Source organism: Bactrocera dorsalis, chromosome 3 (assembly GCF_023373825.1).
Source record: "Bactrocera dorsalis isolate Fly_Bdor chromosome 3, ASM2337382v1, whole genome shotgun sequence".
Classification (NCBI taxonomy): domain Eukaryota; kingdom Metazoa; phylum Arthropoda; class Insecta; order Diptera; family Tephritidae; genus Bactrocera; species Bactrocera dorsalis.
The window spans coordinates 49,631,128-49,657,343 of record NC_064305.1 but is presented as its reverse complement, the minus strand read 5'-3'; the positions used below and the strand labels follow the sequence as shown (position 1 = coordinate 49,657,343).

The following is a 26,216-nucleotide window of genomic DNA, read 5'->3' as shown; positions in this document are numbered from 1 at the left end:
TAGGGAGCTAGCTTAAAACCAGGGGACGGACATGGGATTATTATCTCTTCAAAAGTCAATACAATTCATAAATACAAAAATTATATTTCAAATACGAGTATCAAATGTTCAGTTATACCCGAACTTCGCCGTTCCTTACTCGTTATACATACAGTAAACACAAAATTGGACTTACCTTTTCACATCCTTATAAATGCGAAAGATACAACCTTATATGGTAAATACCAAAACAATGTACATTATGCAGTGACGTTTATTTATAAAAGTTATACTTAACATTACTTGTGTGAATTTGTTCAAGAACATTCTAAAAATATTAAGATGTCCATGATGTTTGTTGTTGCAGTTGTACATGATTAATTTTTAGTTTACAAGAGTTATTCTATTTGAGCATATACATAGTATGTAAATTACGACCTATTCATTTATGAGTATATTTTTTTACAGTCCGAACAAACCACATTTTGTTTGTATACATACAAGCACACATAGTTGTGTGCTTATTTTTCATTTCTTTGAAACAAATAGACACAATTTTATATAGTAGTTTGTGTTGAGCAGTCATTTTAAATCTTATGAACTACATATAATATATGTAAATACATATGCCACTCCATTCTTATCCTTAATAAACGGAGAATTTGGCACGGAGTTTTTTATTTTTCGGTTTTGCACTTGGAAAAATTTGGACACTATTTGTCTTTCACATGCTTTTTATATTTGGCTACGCAAATAGGTAAGTATTATTTTCATTTAGTTTAGTGTTTTTCTCACAATCGCGGTCATTCATTAGAAGTCATAGTAAGTTGTGCAGCAGTAATCTGTTAATGTTCTAAAGTACTTAGCTTATAAAATGAGAGCGATAATTTAAAAAAAAGATTATTCAAATGAATGTGGTTTATTATTTTAGTTAATTATTAACTTAGTTAAAACTAACTGCCCTCATAATTTCGAAAGTAAAGCTATGGCATATTTTAGCTTATACATATGTATATATGATAGAATAATATTGCAATCTATAAAAGCACAATTATAGAAAATTAAACACATTGCAAACATGTTTTAACACTGTCATTATAAATATACGTACCATATATATTCAACAAAACGGTATGAGCTTGAACATGATCTTATCTCGAAGTATTAATTTGTTATTTCCGATAATAAATTTAAACGTGCATATGTATGTATAAAAATGAATTTGGTCAAAAAGCATGTTAATTTCTTAAAACTTAACATAGCTATATATGCATGAAATATTCAGTCGTAAAATGTATAAATTGATTATATTAATATGTGTAAATTAAACTAAAATTAATTAGAAAAATGGAAAAGTGTTCGATAACAATTACAATTTTTGATCACAGGTATTAAGTAATTTCATTTTATGTATGTGAGTACTTTATATCATATTTTTGCGTCTTATTTACTTATTTGTTATTTGTTGCTTAATATCATTTTTTACGTCCTTATAAAATGCAATATCGAACACAGTATATGCTTAAATGTATAAGTAACTAAAAAGCAAAAATTTGTAGTCATCAATAAAATCTTAAAAAAAAAATGGTTTTTAGCACTGGTTTTGACCGCGACTATGCGTGAAATATTTTGGGAATTCCCCTACTATTTAAGAGAATATGTATGTTTCGATATTTAGATACACATTTACTTATAAATGCTCTTACTTATTTTATAATATATATTATTTTAATATCTTAATTTTTCAAATAAAGGCATTTCAACTTATCAGTAATAACAGTTGTGCAAATATTTTTTCACACCCAAAGAGGGCCGTTAGTATCTGTAATAATTTGTTTTATATCCTCTCTGTCCATTTCACTGAACACTATTAATAATTCAACAATTGTACGCGAGGAATGTTTTGCTCGACATTCCCACAGATTGAGGATTTGCTCGGTTGGAGATGATTTTGTAGCAAAATACGCAATATAATGATCTGTGCCAAGTTTTTTAGCCAACAAACGCCAATCTTTTTCATCTTGGCGAGGTGGGTCCAAAGCATCGCAGATCAGCCGCTTACAAGTGTGTGGTAAATAAACGCTACTCAAAGTATTCGTCTCATTTATGAAGCTACTATCACGATCAATAGAAACAATTGCTTGATGTTGTCGATTTTCAAATGGTTGAGATCGAACGTCACTTTGTGAAAAATGTTCACTTGAAATAATGAACGAGTGAATCTGTGATTCCATGTTTTCTAAACCACTTTGCTCAAAGTCCACTTCAAAAACTAATTGTGAATTCAGTGATCTTTTTATGGTAAACTCACAATGCAAAATTGAATTGTTGTTGAGAATATGATTATATGGAATAATTTGTTCATAATTAGTTTGTTCCTTGAGGTCCCACGAACTTGACTCCGTATTACGTACACGAATCACTAAATCGCAGGTATTTAAGTGAAAAGCAAAAGTCTCACTTTCGCCCATAATAGTACCACCCAACTTTGTCTCAATTGTTTTGCAAATGTCCTTACTATTAGGAAAGTCTTTTACAACATATATTCGAAGACTACAGTTCGAGCTGCTCGGCGTTAATTGACTGAACGCAATAAGTCGCATTTCAATAGCAGGCAGGTAATCGGTGAGATTGTTTGGTTCAGCAACTACTGCAAAACGTCCTAATTGTTCTGTCATTATATATAAATGCTTTTCTTCCACATTGACAAAAACCGGTGTGTTTATAGTTTCTTTTCCAACGGAAACTATTTTTCTCCAATTCGAGTTAATATCGTAATGATCGTTATCTGCTTGGTATATATGCACATTCCAGTGTCGTGGTTCAATTAAACAATGCGGCAATTTGATTATAACTGGTTTCTGGAAGCTATAATTTCTAGGAGAACAATATACAATTGTGCTGCAAACAAATAACGATTCAGCGCAAGGAATTGATATTCGGGCACTTTCGTCACTCAATACAATCAAAGACATGTGTTTTTTCTGATTTTTACCAATAGCAAACTCTGGGACATGCAACATCATTTCTCCTCTATAAAGGCTCAAGCTGCCGCCAGAATTATTTATTAATTCGCTTACTACAGTTTTAGATGATGAGGGCAAGGTAAAATTGCCTTTTATGTCGTATGTGGAATTTGCTGTAATAGAGTAAAAATATTTTTTTAAATACATTTTTTGATCACTTCAAAGAAATTTGTTAAAACCTTAAATGTGTTAGTAAATTTTACAGTTTCAAAAGAATACGCAAATAAAAAAATATATGTACGTAAATCGTTAACTTTAGACATTATTTTTTGAAGGTACGATCATTTCAAATAGAACAAATAGAATAGAACGTCAACAGATTGGAGATATTGTAAAGAGTGTCTTAAAATTAACGCTAGATTTACATTAAATAGAAAACATAGTTTTTAGTCTTGCAATTTTAGTTTGCAATTTTTTTATTGAATTATAATTTACTTAGGACAGGATTATTTATGGAATAACACATCGGTCAAGTGGTTTCCACGACTTTCCGTACTTAAACGCACTCGTTTGTCGAAATTCTTCATGAATACAAGATTTTGACTCATATGAGATGGTAAGTCGTTCAGATCTAGATCTTTAGGCAGACGGTGAAACAGGATATGTAATTTTTCTTTTGTTTATAGAATATAAATCTACAGCACAAAAATAAGAATCATCAACATGATTTTTTGATTATATCCAACTCATTGGCTCTATTATACCAATATTAAAATGATTGCAGTTACTGCTTGCCCACTCTTTCAAATGTTCACAACTTGCACACAATGTTTGGAGCCAATAGTTAGTTCATAACTTCATCTCTGTGCTGAAGAATGTTCACTGAATCGGTTACAGTTTTTATAACATTTTCACTACATAAATATTTACCACAAATATAGCAAAATCTTCTTTTCCGACGAATACAAATCGACATGATTATAAAGTATGACAAACTATTTTTTGAACATTATTATCGATCGATACAAACCTGAACGCAGCTTCACGATTTTGACAACAGTAGCGGCCTTTATATAATTCTCATACGTCGATAACGAGAGATCTCAACGACGCCTGTATTTGTCAATAGTTTTATATATTTTTTCAACTTTCCTTTAAGTTGTTGGGTTACCTGTATTCTTCCTCTCGTTAATCAGTTAAAAAAGTAATAAAAATTTTCTCAATGATTTTATGAGTATATTGTTAATACAATCCATTATGACTCACTGCAATTCAACTAGAAAAGGATCAATAAGTATAGATTCTCCTATATCTAATGTTGGGATACACTTAAAATCCGAAGTTCAAAATGTCGGCACGTATTATTGTGGTACGGACAAAATTTAAATATGCAGCTAAATCAATGTCGGTGTTTTGATTTGTCAGAGTTCTAAATTTCGAAATTTTGATTGTCGGCATTACATTATACACCCCTAAATTTATATTTTGGATTAGGGAGAGAACGCGTACGAACCTATTTTGTATACTAAAATAATTTAAAATAGGTCATAGCCAAGGCTATAAAGATTGTATTTGGTGCGAAAAGAGGCTCAAGTTGCAAATATTTTGGAATTATCAAAGGAATCATCGAAAATATAATTTAGTAATGGGAAGTTTTACCCTCCTGAAAGTCAACTTCACATAATACCAAGTTACGACAGCTTTGAAATCCAATCTTTGATGACGAAGTTCCCATAGTTTCTTAAATATGTTATTTTATTTTTTAAATTTCTTAATATAATACATTAATTATAAAACCTATTAAGTTGTAATTTTTTTATAAGCAATTAATAAGTATTTGTTTTAAAGATGTTATGAAATGGTTTTGAATTTCAAATTTTTTAAGACTTTAAGAATACTACAATTTGAAATAAAATTTTGAGTTCCAAAAAAAATTTTTATATATGAAAATTTTTATCTAACGAATGACAATTTTAGGGGTTATATATGTACAGTTAGAAAAAATCGACTTGCTTTTAATTTTTTATCTTAATGTACATATGTACATTTAAGAATATACACAGAAAATTTATTATCGTTCCGGGGAATATTTTCGAAGTTTCACGCAAATTTAAAACGGCGTTTCAGAGTGCTTGGTATTTTCAAAGTCGGTGACCGAAAACGTCTAAACCGATTAGTCTCAAATTTAAACACGAGCTTCTTAAATTTACTTTTTTGTAATTAATATAATTTTTTTAATCGGTAAGATTTTTTTATAAACAATTTAATTTTTACCAAATTACATTTTTTTTAAACCGCCATTTTATCAAAAAAATCTGTTCCGCAAAACGTCTTTTTTTGAGAGAAGCTCCCAGAGATCAACCGTAGTTCCTTTCCAAATAAATATTTTTACTAACACTATTATTACTAATACTAGGTCTTAAAAAACTTAAAAGATACCATAATATGTGTGCATATTTTTGGATCAATAACTTTGAAAGTTTTCTTAGAGAAACTGCTGAATTTTTTGGCTTTCTAACTGTATACTTATACTCCTTAAATAAGTCAAATACGTTAAAAAGTGGTAAACTTTCAGCGGTCTCACGTTATTTATAAAAAAAAAGTACATAAAAACGATTTCTACAGTTTCTGCGTTTCAGAAGTGGTAAGATCTTATATTAAAAAAAAAATCGCGTTTAAAAATCGAAACGAGTAATAATTATGCACAAAAATGTGAAAATTCCCGTGTGAAGCAAAAAATTAATTTTGCACAAATTTGCTAAATATGTACATACATACTATACATATGTATATTATTAGGTTCAAATATATTAGCTCTCCCAAAGATGAAGATTTCTATTATCTTTTGCATCGAGCTTAAATAATTTTCTATAAACACTTTAAAGTGGATAAATTCGAAGAAGAATTCAAATTAGGCTAATTTACTATATGCAATAAAGAGTAAAAGTTAATTAGAATTTATGGGACCTTGAGGAAAAATATTTCAAAATATAAATGGGCAAACCATTTAAGCATCAAAAAATTATATCCAAAAACATTTAGAAGAATCTAATTATCTATAACGTAGAGAGAAAATTAAACGTTATTTTAAAAATTTCTCTTAATAGAGATATATAAAGTTATCAAACAAAAAACGTAAAAATTAAAAACAGCAACATTAGTAATAATTTTTTTTTTTTTCACATTCGTCCCATTGTAAGTATGACCATGTTGTTTAATGACGTCAAGATTACAAGGTTAATACATTGTATTCTATCAACGTTGCCTGAATTCTAAAAGGGTATTTCTACAGGCAATTTAAGATTGCTAAAAATCTGGATTGCTAGCAATGTACTATCATTCTGGTGATTTGATAGACCCATAAAATTTTTGATGTACATACATGTACAAGCCTAGCTTCGATCGCATGATGGCAGCAAATATGTTTTTTGTTATGTTGCGTAAACTGCAATTTAGCAAAATAATAATATTCAAAACATGGAAAATAGTAATTACGTAAATACATACATCAAATAGTCATCCATAGGACTAATTATCGGTTCTAAAAAATATGAATTTAACGTAAGTTCAACTTAAAAATAGTTTTATTATATCCTTCATGTCAAGTGCTGTTGGTAATAGTAAAATATCGCAAAAACAAAGGTAAAATAAAAATTTCAAAACTTGGGAAGACAAAAAAATAGAATAATAGAATCTTACGTAAAAAATAATAATTTTTTACAGAGAACTAATACAAATGCACATTCTTCTTCTTACCATTGAGGATGGCAATGTTCTTGTGTGGGCATTTGATATCATATCATATGATAAGGTTCGAGCTGATATAGCACAAGTTCGAGCTCTTGAACCGTTTAAAATTTTTATGAGGATGACAAAATTTATGTGGAAAATGGAAAAAGTAGAAATGTAATTTTTTCTACAAATGAATTTTTTGGAAAAACATAACCATACTTAACATAAACACAGTGGCGCACAATAAAAAAGAATCAATTATATAATTTTTAAGAAATTCCTTATTTATGTAGTAATTTTTTTGCATAATAATAAATGCAATCATATGTACTTTTAAAAAAGAGGAAAGGATAGCATTGCTGAACTGTACAGCTAACTGTAAAAACTCTTTTTAAAAAGTGTAAATAGAGTGCCTCGTGCTTAATAGCAAAATAATTGAATCAATACAGAAACATTTTCATAAATGAAAGATATTGAATTTAAAAAGCGTAGTAAGTTGTTATATTGTATTAATTATATCCGTAGAATAAAGGGTTGCAAGAATTAATTCACACTATGAATGCAACAGAGAATTTATGAATTCATCTCATAACTCGAGTTAAGCGCCGACGCTGAGTTGGAATTATGTGAATGCAGATACAGAGAAGACATTGTGAGTTGCTGTTTATCGCTAGCAGGTAGACTCAGCTCATTCATCTCATAAACAAACCCAACTCACACTCATATCATCAACCAGCAGTGAATGCAAAGCGTTAGCGTTCGCTTAGTAGTGGAATAGTGTGTGATCGTCACTTATTGTTATGTGAATTCATTGTTTCTCTCATTCTTTTAACAGAACACTGTGCACCCATAGTGTTCAGCTAAGCAAGCAAATAGAGAAGATAAACGGAAGGGGTTTCCCCAGAACATGTTTGCCTGCATTGTACTGGCCGTAGACGCTTAACCGAGACAGTTTATTAAATATTTAAATTCGTCATTTGTTTTGTGTATACTGTGACTGGAAATGAACGCGAATGTAACTAATAAAAATGTGATACTTTGGAACTAAATGTTGTATGTATTTTGTGACTTAAAAAGAGTTTTTTTCAATTGTTCCAAAGGACAGGTTTTAGTTCTAAAATATTTTTATTTTTTATAATATTTTGTTGAATCTATTAATCCCTAAATAAACTTCATGAAAAATTGCAATAAAATTGAATATTGGAAACATTTTTTTATCCACATTCATATGCAATTATCTATGCGTATTTACATACATACTTCTTTCTAGTCGTGCAACTAGAATAACTCGAATTAACAGTTGTTAATTCACACGAACATCATTCACTCATCCAACATCCTTCTTGCACAGAATTAATTCACACCAACAGAATGAAATGCTTTGGTAGACCAATTCTACAAAGAGTGGGTCGTTACTTGTGAGAGTGCTATGAGTTGAGCGAACTCGTTGTTGTTCTCACTAATGAGACTCGGTCCTTATTTTACCCAAACATGAGAATTCATTTTTACGTTGTGTGAGTGAGTGCAAGTTGAAATTTTTGGACAGTGACTCAAAGTTTGTTTTTTGCGTATTCATGCAGCCCTTTACCGTAGAATGAATATTTGTATCAATTATTTATGTAGAAAAATAGATCGACCATAACAATATTCTTAGAAAGAAATTTGCAATAAAAGAGCAAAGGAAAATTGAAAAAATATTGAATATATCCCACAAATTTGTGTTTATTGCCTCAAAATTTCCGAAAAAATAGGCCGACCACAAAAAATGAAAGCGGAAGTCGAAAAATTCATTTAACAAGAATTAGGTGCACAAATTTCTTCAATAACAGTAACAAAACCACTTATGGGAAAAAATAGCTTTGGCACATTGTTCCGAAAGGTGCCAATGTTGAGAAAATGTCATAGAAGCAATGGTATTCATTTTGCAAAACGACACATTAGTTAGGGTGGAATTGAAAATTAAAAAAAAAGTGGTTCGACATCTTATGGTCTGAACGCAAAGTTAATATGATCCATAGATAGGGTTAGACACGAGTCCGACGTCCAAAAAACAAAGAAATATGCGTTCGCTACACAACTCAGTCCTTCAAACACCGCGGCGGCAATATATAATCGATTGGGGCTCAGTGTGGTGTCGGACCTATTTTTTTGGATATAAGAAAACGTGGACCTCCATATACACATTAAAATTTTAGATAATGTCACACTCCCATATACTGTATGAATTTCGCCTTCAATTTGGCAATTCCAAAAAGATAGCAACCCGAAACATAATTCGGGTCTTGCAGAAAAATGGTTTACAGATCATGGTGTTAATGTTACGGCTTGTCTACCACAATCAACAGTTTTGAATCCAATCGAAAACTTATGGAAAATGTTGTACCCCTTAAACCAGAAAAAAGGCGGAACTCTGAGCGAAGATTCAAAGGTCTGGTATTTTGTTCAGTCTATGCCTAGATGTTTGCAATGTGCATTGTCTGAGGAGATGCGTCGTAATGAATACCATATTATCTCTATTATAGCACAAACAGCCAAAAACGTAGACCCGTGGCCCGTTCTCTTTGCCGTAGGATGCCGTAGCAATCCACGGCATTTGGATTTTTGCCGTAGAAACGTGTCAGCTGATTGCTCTCTCACAACGCAAGGTTGTCAATCTCGATATACTGCAGTAATTATACAAATTGGCTTCAATATGTTTGAAATTTTCTTAAAATAACTCAAAATCAGAGTCGAATGCTGTTATTTATAAATATATAAACTCTTTTTAATAGTTTGTTTTCAGTTTTGATATTTTATTTTATAAAAAATTGTAATTCAAAACATAGATGTGCTCAAAACTATATATGCGTATTGAGCAATGGCAACATTGTTCAAATGAAAACAAACAAAAATGGCTGATTTCTGCGTTTTTACCACGGGCTCATCTATTGACACATTTTGCTCGCTAAGGAAGGCAAAGGAAGGAAGGGAGTAGCGTTTTTGGCTGTTTGCGCTATACTCATATGTTTGCGCTATACTCATATCTCTTGCAACAATTCAAATCGATAACTTTGTTAGTGCTTTTACATTACGTGTTTGACAAGAGAGTATCGCGGATAGAGAGCACAGATAGAATTAATGAATCAAAAACAGTTATTTAGAGTAATAAGGCTTAAATGATCTTACATGTATCCGCTGTGGATGTTTCTGGTGTATCTGTGACGTACTCCGCACTTATTTCATCTATTGGGTTGGTATAACTAAAATACAACAGGTAGTTTAAATAACCAACAAAATAAAATAAACAACAAATTTTACTTGGCAGATAAATTTGGTACGTCATAGTGATGTTCGGAAGCTTCACAATTGATTATATGATCATTAGACATAAATCTGTGATCGGAACTGGGATAATCGTAATTGACATTTGCCGTCTCAATATTGATTCCCTTCTTATTTATTCCTTGCATATAATCCGAGTTAATATCTGAAAAAAATTATGTAAGTATGTAAATGAGGAAAGTTCTAAGGAAATTCTTACTTGTTCTAGTCATATTATAGTGAGAATTTATTGCCAAATTCCGACGAGCACAGTAAATTAGAGCAGCACCAAATGCTACACATACAGTTATGACAAAAGCTAAGCCAAGGTAAAGTGTCCAGTCGAAACCTTAAAATTATAATAATATATACATATACATTTTCTTTACTGAATATAAATGAGCTAAATCCTTACCATCATTTCCAATTAAACAGTGCTCTCCGCGACATTCCGCTGTTTGTATATCTTTACCTGGGCACTGAACCTTTACGAACCCTAGACCAATAACGCCATTATTGTTAACAGATCCTTCGTGTAATTCAACACTCAAATCTTCAGAGGCAGGATAAATGCACTTTCGCCGGCGTATTTGTATACAGTCAGGAGAACATGAACTCCAATCACTCCACGGTGTCCATCTGCCTACTGAAATTGTCAATAATACAATATGTACATCATCATTATATTTTTGTCTTCATAATTGATCTACAATTATTATTTCATAATTTCATATTCAAACTTACATTTCTTACTCGACAATGCATCATATCCATCAGAGGTTACAATTTGTGTGTCTTCTGTTCATTAAAATATTAATATGTATGAAAAAGCAAATTGAACACCTTAAAAAATATTACCTTGACAAGATACACAGTCCGCAGATTTTTGAACTTGTGCTCCAGAGCATAACGAACCACCATTCATAGGAATGGGATTATTACAAAAACGAACTCTTTTTCGACCTTGACTTAATTTTCCTAAGCACTTGCATTCTCTCCAAGGGCTCCATGAACTCCAACCACCATTTACTAAGGAATAAAGACAAATGAAAATTGATTATCATTGTAGGATCATGTTTTTTATGCCATTTTTATTTGCTTACCGTAGACTATTAAAACCGCTGAGTCCGAAATTCTTTTCCCGGCCACATTCTCAGCATGACATGTATAGTTCGCCATGTCCTAAATATTAAAAATAAGTATATATTTTTTAATTTTGTTGTATAACAGCAAGATATTATGATACATATTTTATATATGCACTCTAAAATAATATACAAATAAAATATGAAATATATTTTTGTGTATTTAAAAATAATCCGGATTAGTCAGCCAACCTCAAGATCAAATACATATCTATAATATTCAAGTTATGAGGTTAAGGGTAGTGAGTTTTCAAAAAAAAAAAAAGAAACACATTAATTTTGAATTATTTTTTTTTTCAAATTTCTGTAATATCAAGTCGAAACCTTAATTACTGAAAATATGTTTTCACTTTTGTAAAGTAAAAAATGTTGAGAAAAATTAAACAATTCAAAATTAAAAAAAAAACATATTTTTAAATTAAGATTCAAACACAATCCCTTGGATCCTTATATCGGCAATACCGTTTCCGTATTTATATGTAAATATTTTCACTGTTTTGAACATTTGATGATAATAGTATTAAATTTATATCGTAATCACACAAAGCGTATGCCGGATCTACTAGTAGTATATATATAAAGTACCTGCAAAGATACAACGTCAAACGTTATTGTCGTGGCATCAGTAGATATAACTGTTCCGTGATCATCAGTATTTACAATCGGCGCATTGTTTTTGAGCCATGTTATTTTTGGCTCTGGAAATCCTCCCGGAGGCTCGCAGTGCAATTCAGCTTTGGAACCCAGTTCAATTTTCAGTGATGTTGGCGAGGAAACAAAATGTTTTCTTATATCTACAAAATCAATATTTATTTTATTAAAAAATATATTTACAAATAGTGTCCGACAAAACATATTGGACTCATATCAAAGAATTACATTATCATCTCCTATTCTCGCAATTATCATTTTATACAGTCTCGTCAAGTAAGAGTTTGGTCGTGTTAATTTATAAAAGAAATATTTTATGAAACTTTCATATTTATATATACATTGTACACATTACAAACAATGATGCAATTTGATCAATAATATGTCCAGCCACCACCGGCTTCGATAATTGCCTGGCATCTCCAAGGCATGCTTTTTACTAATTTGATGTCGTATTCTAGTGGCAAGGATCTCCAGATCCGACGAACTTCGTAAGGCAACTGCTTCAAAATGTATGTGCGTCTTCCACGAAGCTTTTGTTTAATATATGCCCACACACTTTCAATAGGGTTTGCATCGGCCGACTGCCAATCCAATGTAACGATGCCAGATTGAGTTTTCCACTGAGTACAGAGCTTGCTGCGGTGTTTAGGATCGTTGTCCTCTTGCAGAATTCAATCCACATTTTTTCTGATGAACCATCGTTTGACAGATAGCAGTAAAGCCTTTTTGTAGATTTTTATCATTTTCTCGGCATTTAGGTTGTCAGTAAAGAGGTACAAAGTCCGCTGAACAAACCTATTGGTGGAAGTTGAGTAGGCTCGCGTGAGGACAGAACGCGCCCATATAGAACATTCATCAGTAAAAATGACATTTTCAAAATCTCTATCAATATTCTCATGCGCCCAAGCGAGTCGCTTTGCCACAAGTTTTTCAGTCCTCATTGTGTTGCGCCATTTAAGATCATGAGTATGAAGAAGGGTTCGGATAGCTTCGTAGGATATATCTAAACCTTTTGCCATTAATTTTGCTTGTCCTTGCCGCAGTGTTAAAGCAGGATTCCGTGAAAACAGATTCACTATCCTTTTTTCATCTTTTTTGTTCACTTTTTCTATCGAACCACGTTCTAGTAAAACATCGACATTTTTAGCCACAATATATCGCTGTATCCACTTCTGTATAAATGCCTTCGACTTTCTCATATATTTAGCAGCCGCTGATTGCGACATTTTGGGACTTTTCAGGTGGATGCAAAGGAACACAGCTTCGTAGCGAGACGCGAACTTAGCACTCATGGCGTTTAACGTGATTCTCTTTCAAAAGATCAACGACAACTGAACCTTTGTTGGCAATGCATCAAGGGCAAAGCTTCCCTCTATCGGCTCGCGAAGGAATTAGCGCGAAATCTTTCATTAACTGTCGGTAAATTCGACCATGCTCTTACTTGACAGACTGTATATAAACAAATCACTCAAATTTGAAGAATATTATTTTACGAAGACATACAAAATGATAGAAATTATTTGATTCCTTGCCATTTTATACGATAAAATCAAACGTATTCAATATTCAGTGCGACAAAACATATTGGAATAATGACTGTTATTTAATATTGTATAGCATAACCATAATTTTTTATTACTTCACTGCATTTGGCATAAAAGCTATAATATTGTTAATAGCTGCTTGTGTAATGCTTAACCAGGCTTGTTTTTCAGCTTCGAACAATTTGTTTTTATCTCCATTCACTCCTTCTCTGTCTGTCCTTCTATTTGTTATATACCAAAGATTCTCAAAAGGATTGAGATTCGGCGATTGAGCTTTCCACTTTAGGACATTAATATTTGAGCTACGAACGCATTTGCCACTGGTTTCGACGTGTGCTTTGGGCCGTGTCGTGTTGAAACGACCATGAGTGGCTTATTCCACTCGGCATGGGGAAGCATCGGAGGATGGAGTCATGTGTAGAAGTTCACGCAAGTGAGGAAAGTTCTCTGATCGCCATTCACTTGGGAGTGGCCAGAAACGATTCTTTTACATATGACTCAAGCAGCTCACGACTTCCGGTCTTTCACCAAGTATCCTCTGGGTAGCCTAAGAACATCTGTTTGAAGGCGAGCTAAAGTGAGAAGGCGAAACATCCCCTCCGCAGGGTTGTGCACTGGGTTTGGAACCCGCCACGTAAAAAAATCATACTAATGAAAAGGAACAACAAGACTCGGATGAGTGACTTCCCTTTTGATGACGACCATGGCAAACGAAATAAGGACTACGAATTAAGGGCATGCGCCTGGAATGCCCGGTCCCTTAATTGGGAAGGTGCCGCTGCCCAGCTGGTTGATGGCCTCGTGAAAACAAAGGCTGACATCACCGCTGTCCAAGAAATGCGATGGACGGGACAAGGACAGAGACGAGTAGGTCCTTGTGGCATTTACTTCTTCTTTTTACTGGCGTAGACACCGCTTACGCGATTATAGCCGAGTCAACAACAGCGCGCCAGTCGTTTCTTCTCTTCGCTACGTGGCGCCAATTGGATATTCCAAGCGAGACCAGGTCCTTCTCCACTTGGTCCTTCCACCGGAGTGGAGGTCTTCCTCTTCTTTTGCTTCCCGCGGCGGGTACTGCGTCGAATACCTTCAGAGCTGGAGTGTTTTCATCCATCCGGACAACATGACCTAGCCAGCGTAGCCGCTGTCTTTTAATTCGCTGAACTATGTCAATGTCGTCGTATATCTCGTACAGCTCATCGTTCCATCGAATGCGATATTCGCCGTGGCCAACGCGCAAAGGACCATAAATCTTTCGCAGAACTTTTCTCTCGAAAACTCGCAACGTCGACTCATCGGTTGTTGTCATCGTCCAAGCCTCTGCACCATATAGCAGGACGGGAATTATGAGCGACTTATAGAGTTTGGTTTTTGTTCGTCGAGAGAGGACTTTACTTTTCAATTGCCTACTCAGTCCGAAGTAGCACCTGTTGGCAAGAGTAATCCTGCGTTGGATTTCCAGGCTGACATTGTCGGTGGTGTTTACGCTGGTTCCAAGATAGACGAAATTATCTACAACTTCAAAGTTATGACTGTCAACAGTGACGCGAGAGCCAAGTCGCGAGTGCGACGACTGTTTGTTTGATGACAGGAGATATTTCGTCTTGCCCTCGTTCACTGCCAGACCCATTTCTTTTGCTTCCTTGTCCAGTCTGGAGAAAGTAGAACTAACGGCGCGGGTGTTGAGGCCGATGATATCAATTTATGGTCCTTTGCGCGTTGGTCACGGCGAATATCGCATTCGATGGAACGATGAGCTGTACGAGATATACGACGACATTGACATAGTTCAGCGAATTAAAAGACTGCGGCTACGCTGGCTAGGTCATGTTATCCGGATGGATGAAAACACTCCAGCTCTGAAAGTATTCGACGCAGTACCCGCCGCGGGAAGCAGAGGATGAAGAAGACTTCCACTCCGTTGGAAGGACCAAGTGGAGAAGGACCTGGCTTCGCTTGGAATATCCAATTGGCGCCACGTAGCGAAGAGAAGACTCGGCTATAATCGCGTAAGCGGTGTCTACGCCAGTAAAGAAGAAGGCAGCCTGGGATTTTCCAATGTCGAATCTTTAAAAGCAAACAAATAAAAGTAAAAAAAATGTACTATTATAAAGCACTAACCTTTTTCCGATTGCACGAACAGACAAATTTTCTTTCTCCAACACATTTAAAATTTCGATTTTTTTCTTTAATATTAACTATTTTCTTTTTTGTGCATATTTTGCCGGTTAATACGACTTAAACGTTTTGCAAAGACAAATCAAATGAATCATAATTTTTATTTTTTTTTCATGTTAATATCTACAAATTGTTACATATAGATCCCGTTACATCTTAACATGTTCAACTTGTTTAACATATGGTGTGTGTACGAGTATGTACTCATATTACTTGTATATAGATTTCGGCTGTTCGGTTAGTTACTCTACATTTACTTCAATTATTGGTCTTCGTTTTCCTCAAATAAGAGTCTCGCGTCCGCTCATCAGAGGTTTTCACTGTTCGGTCGTTAGAGAGGAATTTGTTCTCAAAACGCAAAGTAAAACTTGGTTCCTGAATTTTGTCGGGTTAAGAAAGGGGTCCGCTTATTGGAGGTGTCCGCAAGTAGAGGTTTCACTGTATTTTTTTTTTTTTAGTCTACTTTTCTAATAATTTTGTGGCTATCAACCTTGAGTCTGTACATTATTTTTAATTTGTTATTACTACTAACAATTTCAATACATAAAATTTTTTTTAAATTTCATTCAGATTCGTTTATAACTCAAATTCCATAAAGTGTCCAAATGTTATTGAGACAAATGTAGAATAAAATATTAAGGGGATACTTTAGTTTTGTCCTTTGAATTTTTAACTACTACCAATTTAGATGACACTTTTAGAAACATAGTAAAATAACATATGAAAATGTATAATATATTAATATAATAATAAAACGTAATTTTATATCTGACGTCATTTTAAGAAAAACAAAAGATTTAAAACACCCACTGTAATTTTGACCAATATGGCATTCTTTCAGAGTAGTCGACTTCTTACGAGTTTTAGAAATCAATTAATAATTATCGTACCAACTTAAAAAGTGAATAGCTTAAAATTTTTGAACAAAAGCAAAACAATTCTATTCAGTTTTTGCTCACGAAACGGTGCATATTTTATAAAAATGGATTTCGTTTTGATTTATATTGGGTTGTCAAAAAAGTCTTACGGTATTTTTATTGAATCAATTCGTGTGGCACCCATACATCGAGCTTCTTAGTGACTCCAAGCTTCTTCAAATGGTTTATAACGGTTTGTCGACTACTATGCCGGTCTCTTTCAACCAATTTAGCGATTTTATCGCAATTTTCGACGACAGGCCTTCCAGAGCGTGGCGCATCTTCGACCACCCCTACACCAGAACGTTGAAACCATCGTTGTGCGGTGGAAATGGAAACTATATCGGGTCCATAAACTGCACAAATTTTATTGGCGGCTTGAGATGCATTTTTGCCTTTATCGTAGTAGTACTGTAAAATATGCCGTATTTTCTCTTTATTTTGCTCCATGTTTGCGACGCTATAACTCACGAACGACTTAAAAGAAACGACAATCAATCAAACACGTGTTAGCGCGTGAAATGAGCTTTCCAAAAAGGTATAGCATGACCCGATGCGACGAATAAAACTAGAACTACGCGCTTTCAGCGCCAACTAGCGAAAATACCGCAAGACTTATTTGACAACCCAATATTACTATGAAAAAACCGTTAGGGTCTATGGTTGTGAAGGAGGTTTTAAAAATTATGAGCAATTTATATTATGAACAAATGGCTGAAGAAAAGTAAAAAGTTTAAACAAAAAATATTTTTCTTAAAATATGTAACGGGTGATTTTTTTGAGGTTAGGATTTTCATGCATTAGTATTTGACAGATCACGTGGGATTTCAGACATGGTGTCAAAGAGAAAGATGCTCAGTATGCTTTGACATTTCATCATGAATAGACTTACTAACGAGCAACGCTTGCAAATCATTGAATTTTATTACCAAAATCAGTGTTCGGTTCGAAATGTGTTTCGCGCTTTAATTTTGTTCAGCGATGAGGCTCATTTCTGATTGAATGGCTACGTAAATAAGCAAAATTGCCGCATTTGGGGTGAAGAGCAACCAGAAGCCGTTCAAGAACTGCCCATGCATCCCGAAAAATGCACTGTTTGGTGTGGTTTGTACGCTGGTGGAATCATTGGACCGTATTTTTTCAAAGATGCTGTTGGACGCAACGTTACGGTGAATGGCGATCGCTATCGTTCGATGCTAACAAACTTTTTGTTGCCAAAAATGGAAGAACTGAACTTGGTTGACATGTGGTTTCAACAAGATGGCGCTACATGCCACACAGCTCGCGATTCTATGGCCATTTTGAGGGAAAACTTCGGACAACAATTCATCTCAAGAAATGGACCCGTAAGTTGGCCACCAAGATTATGCGATTTAACGCCTTTAGACTATTTTTTGTGGGGCTACGTCAAGTCTAAAGTCTACAGAAATAAGCCAGCAACTATTCCAGCTTTGGAAGACAACATTTCCGAAGAAATTCGGGCTATTCCGGCCGAAATGCTCGAAAAAGTTGCCCAAAATTGGACTTTCCGAATGGACCACCTAAGACGCAGCCGCGGTCAACATTTAAATGAAATTATCTTCAAAAAGTAAATGTCATGAACCAATCTAACGTTTCAAATAAAGAACCGATGATATTTTGCAAATTTTATGCGTTTTTTTTTTTTAAAAAGTTATCAAGCTCTTAAAAAATCACCCTTTATATGTACATTGCCAGGATTGGTAGGTCTTTATGTTAAACCCATTTTCCATTATACCTTAAATTAACTTTTACTGTTTCCAAATTATAGCTTTCATCGTCCAGTTTAGGAACTTTTTTCTACGAGCTCAACAAATTTTACATTTTGCTTTTTTTCTATGTATTGTACAAAATAACTGATTAAAATAGTACACATATTTTTTAACTATTTTGTATGCCACCAAGCAAGGTGCTTCGATCAATCAACTGGCAAAGTTAAAAACATGGGGAAACTTTAGTATACCATCTCACGATTTCAGGGTTAAAAGTGATATGGTTGAATAGGGCTGATGCTCCAGATTAAGAAAATATATAATTGTTGCCGCCGCAAACTTATAGTTTTCGAGATATTTAAAGTTGAAAATTTTGCAAATTTTATCTTGCAATTTCTCGATTACTAGTAATTATTTACTTCATATTATGCACTTATACTTCATTACATTGTTTCTACATATTTATTTTTTAGTAATTATTTAGTTATTTGCTTAAAATTAGCATTTCATATTTTACACAATTTTCATTCCATGCACAATAACAAAAGTATTCCGTGTTTACAGATATTAATAGTAGGGGAGCCCGGAGTGCTAAATTTGCAGTTACTGGAGCGTCATGGAGACTTACTAGATTGTCAAGATAACGTTTAAATAAAAAGAAAGTCTAGGTGAAGTTTTCCATTTTAGTGGGGAGAAGAGCGGGAAATTGGTGTCAAAAATGTAAAACAAAACAGTCACATGAAAATACTCAAGCGCGTCAGTCATTTATGGTATATACGCGCATTGTATTTCTGATAGTCGATATATATTAATCTGACAATCAAGTCAGGGTTGAAGGCCGTAATGACAGGTAAAAAAAAAAAAATAAGTTACTCGAGCGCGTCAGATTTTCTAAGCGAATGTTAATGAACCTCTAAAAAGTGTACCATTTAATATTCTGACAATTTCGACGTGGACAAAGGTCATTTATTGATTTTAAAACTTGTAAAAAAAAAAGGTGACCTTGAGATACTCGAGCGCGTCAGATTTTTATACAGTGGGATGAACTTGATGTCAGAGTCTTCCCAAAAGATAATCTGACAATTATATAGAGGCATATCGTTAATCTGACGATTTAAAAGTGGAAGAATTCTGTTTGGTTCCTTTTTTTGTTACAGGATGTAATAAAAACAGTGTATACATATGTATATATATGTATATGTATACAATATTATATGTATTATGTATATTGTATGCATATACATATGTATATGTATAGAAAATTGAATAATTTATTAATATGAAAATAGATCTAAATATTAATAAAAAAAAATTTAGAGTTTGTGGAATAAACTTTTTTTTTCATACGTTTCTTCGGCACAGTAAACACATTTGACACTAACGTCACTCATTTTTACAATGGATGTAAAACTGATCGCTGTAAACGAACGAAACAAACAAAAGTGTCAAGCGTTTACTAACAACAACCACGCTATGGTGATTAGTACGCTTGACCTTTTATCGACGATTTTACCTGTATCGCCCCACGGAAATTGTCAGATTATATGATTTTCGTGATTCTGACAGAATTACCTTTAAAATTAAAAAAAAATCTATCGCGCTCGAGTATTTCAAGGTGACGTTTTTTTTTACAGATTTGTCACCCTGCTATTTCTCTAAACCACCCTCAAACTGTCAGAATATTGAAATATACACTCGTCTTCATGCATTTAACATACCATCTCTTAATCTGACGCGCTCGAGTTTCCCGAAGGATCGATTTTTTTTCTCTAATCTGACGAACCCCTCCCAACGCACGCCTCCATATTAAGGGCTCATATTTGGTAGGTGTACATAAAAGGGTACAATGTTTCTCCCCATATAGTTTTCTGACACGCTTAAGTAACTGCAAAAATCCCCTCTTGGGCTCCCCTACTATAAGTGTTGTCTCATGTCTCTAATTTTCACAATCTTCATTTAGTGACTCTGTTAGTCAGGAGTCTCATTTTGGTATTCTGACAGATACAGTATATTACTATACAGTATACTAGTTTACTGTGTCTGCCAGAATACCAAAATGAGACTCCTGACTAACAGGGTCACTAAATTATTATTCTGACAATTAGAGACATGAGACAATCGTCTCACGCAGAATACCGATATAAAGCCGACCCAAAAACATGATACCACAAAATAGTTGAAGATTGAAAACACTTTACATTTTTTGACGGATTGATTTCATATCCATAATACTATAATACATATGGACCAAATTTCTACAATAAATTCAATGTAATGAGACTTACTGATGCTTGAGTACAAGAATCAAGAAGGTTATATCATATACTTTTAGAAAGTGAAAAAATTACATTAGCATGTATTGTTTATTAATAATTACTTACATGCTATGCTTATTGTTGCTGATTGACTTTTAGCAACACCACGTGAGGACCATGCATGACATTCACATTTGAAAGGACCTTTTCCAAAATATTCATCAATCAAATCGCGGTGTATAGTTGCAGTTACTTCTTCAACATGAACACCCGTGTGAGGATCAACGTGTTTATCGTGTGTAGATGGAGGAGGCTGCGAACTACCACTGCACTTAAAGTTTAACTAAGAAATTAATTATTATTTTTGTATTGCATTTCATGCTCTGAATATAAGAATTTATTTGACATTACTTACCTGAAGTGCATGGGCTGCTTTACATTTAAGCACCCCTGGTCTGTTTTTAATAACATATATGTCCTCGGGTTCTGTTAAAAATATTGGCAATGCAGTACCAGACTCAGCGGTATTAATTTTGTCTAATATAGGACCAGATGATCGCTCTTCATATTCAACATTTGATAATTCACCGTTGTTATTTGTAATATTTATTTCTTCATTTACATGAAATTCATTTTTCACATCATTTGTAGATTCAGCCATTTCTTTGCGATGTACGGGTTCTGTAACGTGTGATGGATTTTCATTGTCATGAAATGAAATATCTGAATCTACGGGAAATTCTGCGTTTTCCACATCGGCTCCGCTGTGAAAAGCTCGTCTTGGTTTAGGGAACAATTGTTGAGGACTATTAAAAGTACTATTTTCTTCAATCCTTGAATGCTTCTTGAAGGCATTTATTGAGGGTAAATTATAATTTCGTTGTTCAGTGATGGAGTCAGTTGTTCTTTGAAGATTTGCCATGACTGTAATCTTAAAAGTAATTAAGAAAGCAATAAGTATATCACATTTCTTAAGCTTCGTCATTTTTATTTGGTTTTATAGAATTTTCCAGTTTCGAAAATTTTAGACCATAAATTGCTTGTTCGACATCTGAAACATAATATATTCATTGAAATTTTAAATAGTAATATATATTCCTAATGTTAATAATATAATAATAAATTAATACTAGTGTTATTGCTAAAACGATAGTATGTATATTTTACAGGAAATAATCCAATTAATAAACATACAAAAGTTAGCATCTTTATATCACAGGCTACAATATTTTCAAATACGTGAATTTTATTGATAATTCGAAAAAAATCACAAAATTAAATTAAATTACTTTAAATTGATTGTATTAATAATTGTTTAAACCTGAATGTTAATGTAAAAACATAAAACTACACATAATTAAGCTACCTGCAACAAAAAATCTGATAAAGTAATCGATTATGTTTAAGAAAAACTTTCTTTATTTAGTCTAATATTTTGTTGGCGACATTTTTTGCAAAATCACATCCCTACAATGACAAGGCTACTCGGGGAAATTGCAAGCCAATGGATCAGTGCCTTGTGTGGACCCATGTACAAGTGGGTCTACCCTGAATGGAGTAAAGCACCCCCATACCATGAATGAGGTTCCACCATGTTTCGCAGCTTATTTTGTATATCATGGTATAAATTCCTGTACCGTATTCGCCTGACATTGGGTCTACCATCATTCCTAAAGACTTGGAAACCTCCACATCAACTCGACAGAATTCTGCCGCACAACTTGGATCCATCACTATCCAAATCACTAGATCGTGATTTGAGCCGTGCAATTCGCTTATTTAGGTAGTTTTCCTAAAATCTGCATTTCTATGCTGATACACGTAGGCCTTGCTTATGCTAAATTTCACTTGGGAAGTAGATTTAAAGGAAAATGGAAGAAGTTTCTAAACTTCCTAAACCTTCAATTAATATGTCACTATCAGTAAATCCATTATATTTTATACATATCCGCTACCAAATACAAGTAAAATGTTTCTTGCAATTGAACATTGAATTTTATACTGAGCAAACATTTTTTCGACAAACCACTGAACTTGAATACAATTTAGCTACACAAAATTTGTACGTTTGAATTGCCCCCGATTGCGGGGTTAAAATGGGTATGGGAATGATAGAGGAGGTCCTCCAGATCAAGAAAATAGTTGAGTTTTTGAACTTTAAATCCAAATATCTCAAAAACCATAAGTCAGCGGCAACTATATATGTATATTTTCTTGATTTGGAGGACCAACTCTATCCGTACATACCCACTTTAACACCGAAATCAGGGGGTGCTATTCTAAAATTTACACCTAATATATTTCAAAGAACTTTTATTATTTATTTCAAGTTAACTTTGTAATAAGTAAATACTCAGCATATCGGGTTGGGTTTAGTTAAGTATCCCATTTTCGCTGCTTATTTCTCTTAAATGCGTGCACGGATTTTTTTAAATTTATATAGCACGGATAGCCAATGAATTAAACTTTTATTTAAATGTAAATTTATTGTTAAATGTTAATTTGTTTTTTAGATATAAGTAAGCAAAAAACGCACATTTTCACATCTTCTCAAAAAATGGCTCTCTTCTTTTGAAGTTTTTGTTGCACTGCTTGCGAAAAATTTAACCAATTTAACACACACACATTCTTTGAAATATATTTAATTGAATTAATGATAAATTATGAATTTTAAGTTGCAATTTTATGTACAATTTAATAAATAAAACAGCTTTCAATTACGTCTTATACTGTTCCTTGAAATGTAAGCAAAATTACTGAATATGAACTGTCAAACGACGAAGAAAATAAGCACAAAAGGAAGATAGTAATAACCCAACTAATAAAAATGTTAGGATTTATATACTGCGGCGGTTGTTTCAATGTAATATATTATACTGAAAATATAACGAAAATTTGGAATAAAAAATCGCGCGATTTTTTATTCCAAATTTTCGCCTGCGGCGCTTGTTTCGATGTAATATACTGAAAATATAATGAAAATTTGGAATAAAAAATCGCGCGATTTTTTATTCCAAATTTTCGCCTGCGGCGCTTGTTTCAATGGAGTATCTGATGCTGAAAATATATTCAAAATTTGAAAAAAAAAGATCGCGCGATGAAAACCCAATTTTATTATTTAGGGGGTCTTGTATAAATGGTTGGTTGGGTTATCTCGGTACTTCAACTACTTGTATGCATTATTACCGATGCATATACAATTTTTAATTTTCAGTGTTTTTATTATTTAAATAAAGTGGATTTCCATTTTAATTCTTTGAAATAATAAAAATAATAAACATGGAGTCACTCTATGCGTAAAAATACACAAATTTTATAATAATTAGTGAAAATTGTATGGAAAAACTACGATTTTACACCATTTTCAGGAGGCTGCCCTAGAGCCCCCCGTGGTCCTAGGGGGGGAAGGGTGCTATTATTCAAAAGTTCCATTCATTACCTTTCAAATGAGGGGGGTATCAAGCCCCCAGCCCCCTCCCCCTTTGCGCAAAACCTCTTCAAAATGGGATACTTAACTAAACATTCCCCAGCATATCTTTAATTAAAGATCTGAAATTAAGTTAAACTTAAAAGAAAACAGTAAAAAAAAAATAAATTTATCAATCTCACTGTTCCTCAGGTTTTTATTTATAATTGGGGTACTCACAACCCTGTCGTAAAGCATCGTAAAATCGTAAAGTTATAAATTTTTACACTTGTTTAAAAAAATTGTTGTTGGATTTCATACAAAAATGAGTTTACACATTTACAATTTTCAGTGCTATGTTTTCGAATCGTTATAACTTATAACTTTACGATACTTGTGAATTGCACAAGTGTAAGCAAAATTATTTTAAATATAAAAATATATATATAATTATGTATCATATTTACGCTTACTTCAATTGATATGCAGCTATTTACTGAGTTGTGGCATTGCATCCCAAAACATTGAAAATACGTCCCACACTAAAGCAACAGTAGCGCACCTCAGGAAATGTGTTCTGCCCATAAATTAAGGGTGCAGTTCGTTTTACATTCGACTGTGTCATGATATCAGCAAATATGCAAAACTCATACATATATGTATTAACATTCCATTTATCATTTTGAGAAATTCAGCATAGGATCATAACACCACAAATTTTGATTAAATTTTTTCTTCCAACATAAATTATATCCCGAACTTAACGATTCCTAACGAACATGGTCGAATTCAGTATGTAACTACAAATATTTCGTCCTTTGCTTGTTTACATACTAACGAACTTAAGTATTTATATGCATATATATAGGTTAAATATTATCAATTACTAATATCTCAATTATTTACTTTCAAGTTGAATGTTCACCTTATTTTTAATTAAAATTATTATTTTGACCGTCAACCACAATTATGTATATGTACACCACTTAGTCGCGATTAGAACATCGAGAGCATTTGACTGTTGTTACGTTATACGCTACCTGAAAACGTAATGCAAACTTACGCATTACTAAAGAGATGTAATAATATCTGCTCATCGATAAATTTTGCCTTTTAAGAACGAGGTTACACACGAAAACTTCTGTTGCTTGCTATCACGAATAATATATCACAAAATTCCCTGCAAGACGGAGATAACAGATTGCACAAACACAATAAAACATTTCCAGCTGTTCACCAACACTATTACATTTTGTCCAATTTTTTATTGAATGGGAGAAGAGAAAAGCTATCGACTTTAAAGTTTTTTGAAATATTGTTATGCTAAAACAGAAAAGGCGATACACCATTTTTCAAGAAGCATAATTAATAACAGAATATGGAAAATGCGCAATTGTTTGGTTAATTTGTGGGATAAAGGTTTTGAGGCGCTATGTCAACTGCATTGAATAAACGTTGAAGGACAAGGCATCGCTGGGTCAGTGTTTAACACAATACAAACGGCCAATATCGATATTTGTCTGCGTTGTACAAGCATATCGTGCGCGTGAAGATAAATTCGTGGTAAGTTATTGGAAATGAAAAATGTAATAGAGAAAAAAATAAAAATATTCTAATTTGTAGGAATGTAAAATTCATTTTGAAGATCCGGTATAATGAAAATATATGGTCTTTATCAGCGGCGTTATTTTGGATGAGGTGGCAAAGGATCGCGATAGTTTTTAAATGTATGTAGAAAACAAGAAAACTAAAAAAAGTATTACAAAAACTTACAAAGAGATCACAGTAGTAAAGGCCAAAAGTTATAGAAAAAAGTTTCATATTGTTACTGTCTTAAAGTTATACCTATACCTGTGTTTAATATGTACATTTCAGTTAAAAATTACTATTAATAACTTTGAAAGTCTATATTAGCAACCCGTATTTATAAAATTAATTTCATACATATATATATGGTATCAATTAATATTAAAAATTAGTTTAAGTAAGCGAAATAATAAAAAATACTGAATTTGATTTAAATTATTTGAAAATGTTAGAAATAACAAATGGGTAACAAATATAATAACATATCGAAGTAACAGATATGAATACTTGTTACTGCTAACAAATGGGTAACTAACACGCTAACATGCTTATATGTTAATGGTAATAAACTGCTAACCAGTATAATAACACTAACAGAAATTTGGGTTACAAATACTTTTTGTTATGCTTAACACATAGGTAACCTATGCGCTAACAAACGTATTTGTTCCCTTAACAGACTGTAAAGAGATTTGATAACAAATGTGTGTCATAACTTAGAACAAGACAGCATGCAATCTTTGTGATTGGTTAGAGCGAGAAAATCATTGAAAATCAAACGGTGATGTGTTCCTTTTTTCCCATTCTCTAAACAAAAGTAACA

The 26,216-nt window shown here is 33.1% G+C and overlaps 1 protein-coding gene across 3 annotated transcripts; it reads right to left on the bottom strand.

Annotated features, from left to right (window-relative positions):
• Positions 1-235: 235 nt before the first annotated feature.
• Positions 236-24,879, bottom strand: LOC105233062 (netrin receptor unc-5). Of its 3 annotated transcripts, none has more exons than XM_049451227.1 (12): positions 24,732-24,879; positions 20,816-21,451; positions 20,527-20,743; positions 11,708-11,916; positions 11,081-11,159; positions 10,836-11,006; positions 10,722-10,775; positions 10,393-10,623; positions 10,198-10,326; positions 9,975-10,143; positions 9,843-9,916; positions 236-3,118 (listed from the first exon to the last, which is right to left on the bottom strand). In XM_049451227.1, the coding sequence occupies exons 2-12, from the start codon at positions 21,383-21,385 to the stop codon at positions 1,776-1,778; spliced, it is 3,246 nt and encodes a 1,081-aa protein (XP_049307184.1). In that variant the 5' UTR covers positions 21,386-21,451; positions 24,732-24,879; the 3' UTR covers positions 236-1,775. The 3 variants fall into 3 exon arrangements, with proteins under 3 accessions (XP_049307184.1, XP_049307183.1, XP_049307185.1); XM_049451226.1 differs by having other exon boundaries at positions 24,280-24,844; XM_049451228.1 differs by having other exon boundaries at positions 24,713-24,844.
• Between the last annotated feature and the right edge of the window lie 1,337 nt (positions 24,880-26,216).

Bases quoted from the DNA above. Each gene is read 5' to 3' on its own strand.
- LOC105233062 (XM_049451227.1), bottom strand. From the start codon at position 21,385: ATGACGAAGCTTAAGAAATGTGATATACTTATTGCTTTCTTAATTACT. The intron at 10,144-10,197 runs GTAAGAATTTCC...AATTTTTTTCAG, and splicing joins CTATAATATGACTAGAACAA to ATATTAACTCGGATTATATG. The intron at 3,119-9,842 runs GTAAGATCATTT...ACTCTATTACAG, and splicing joins AACATCCACAGCGGATACAT to CAAATTCCACATACGACATA.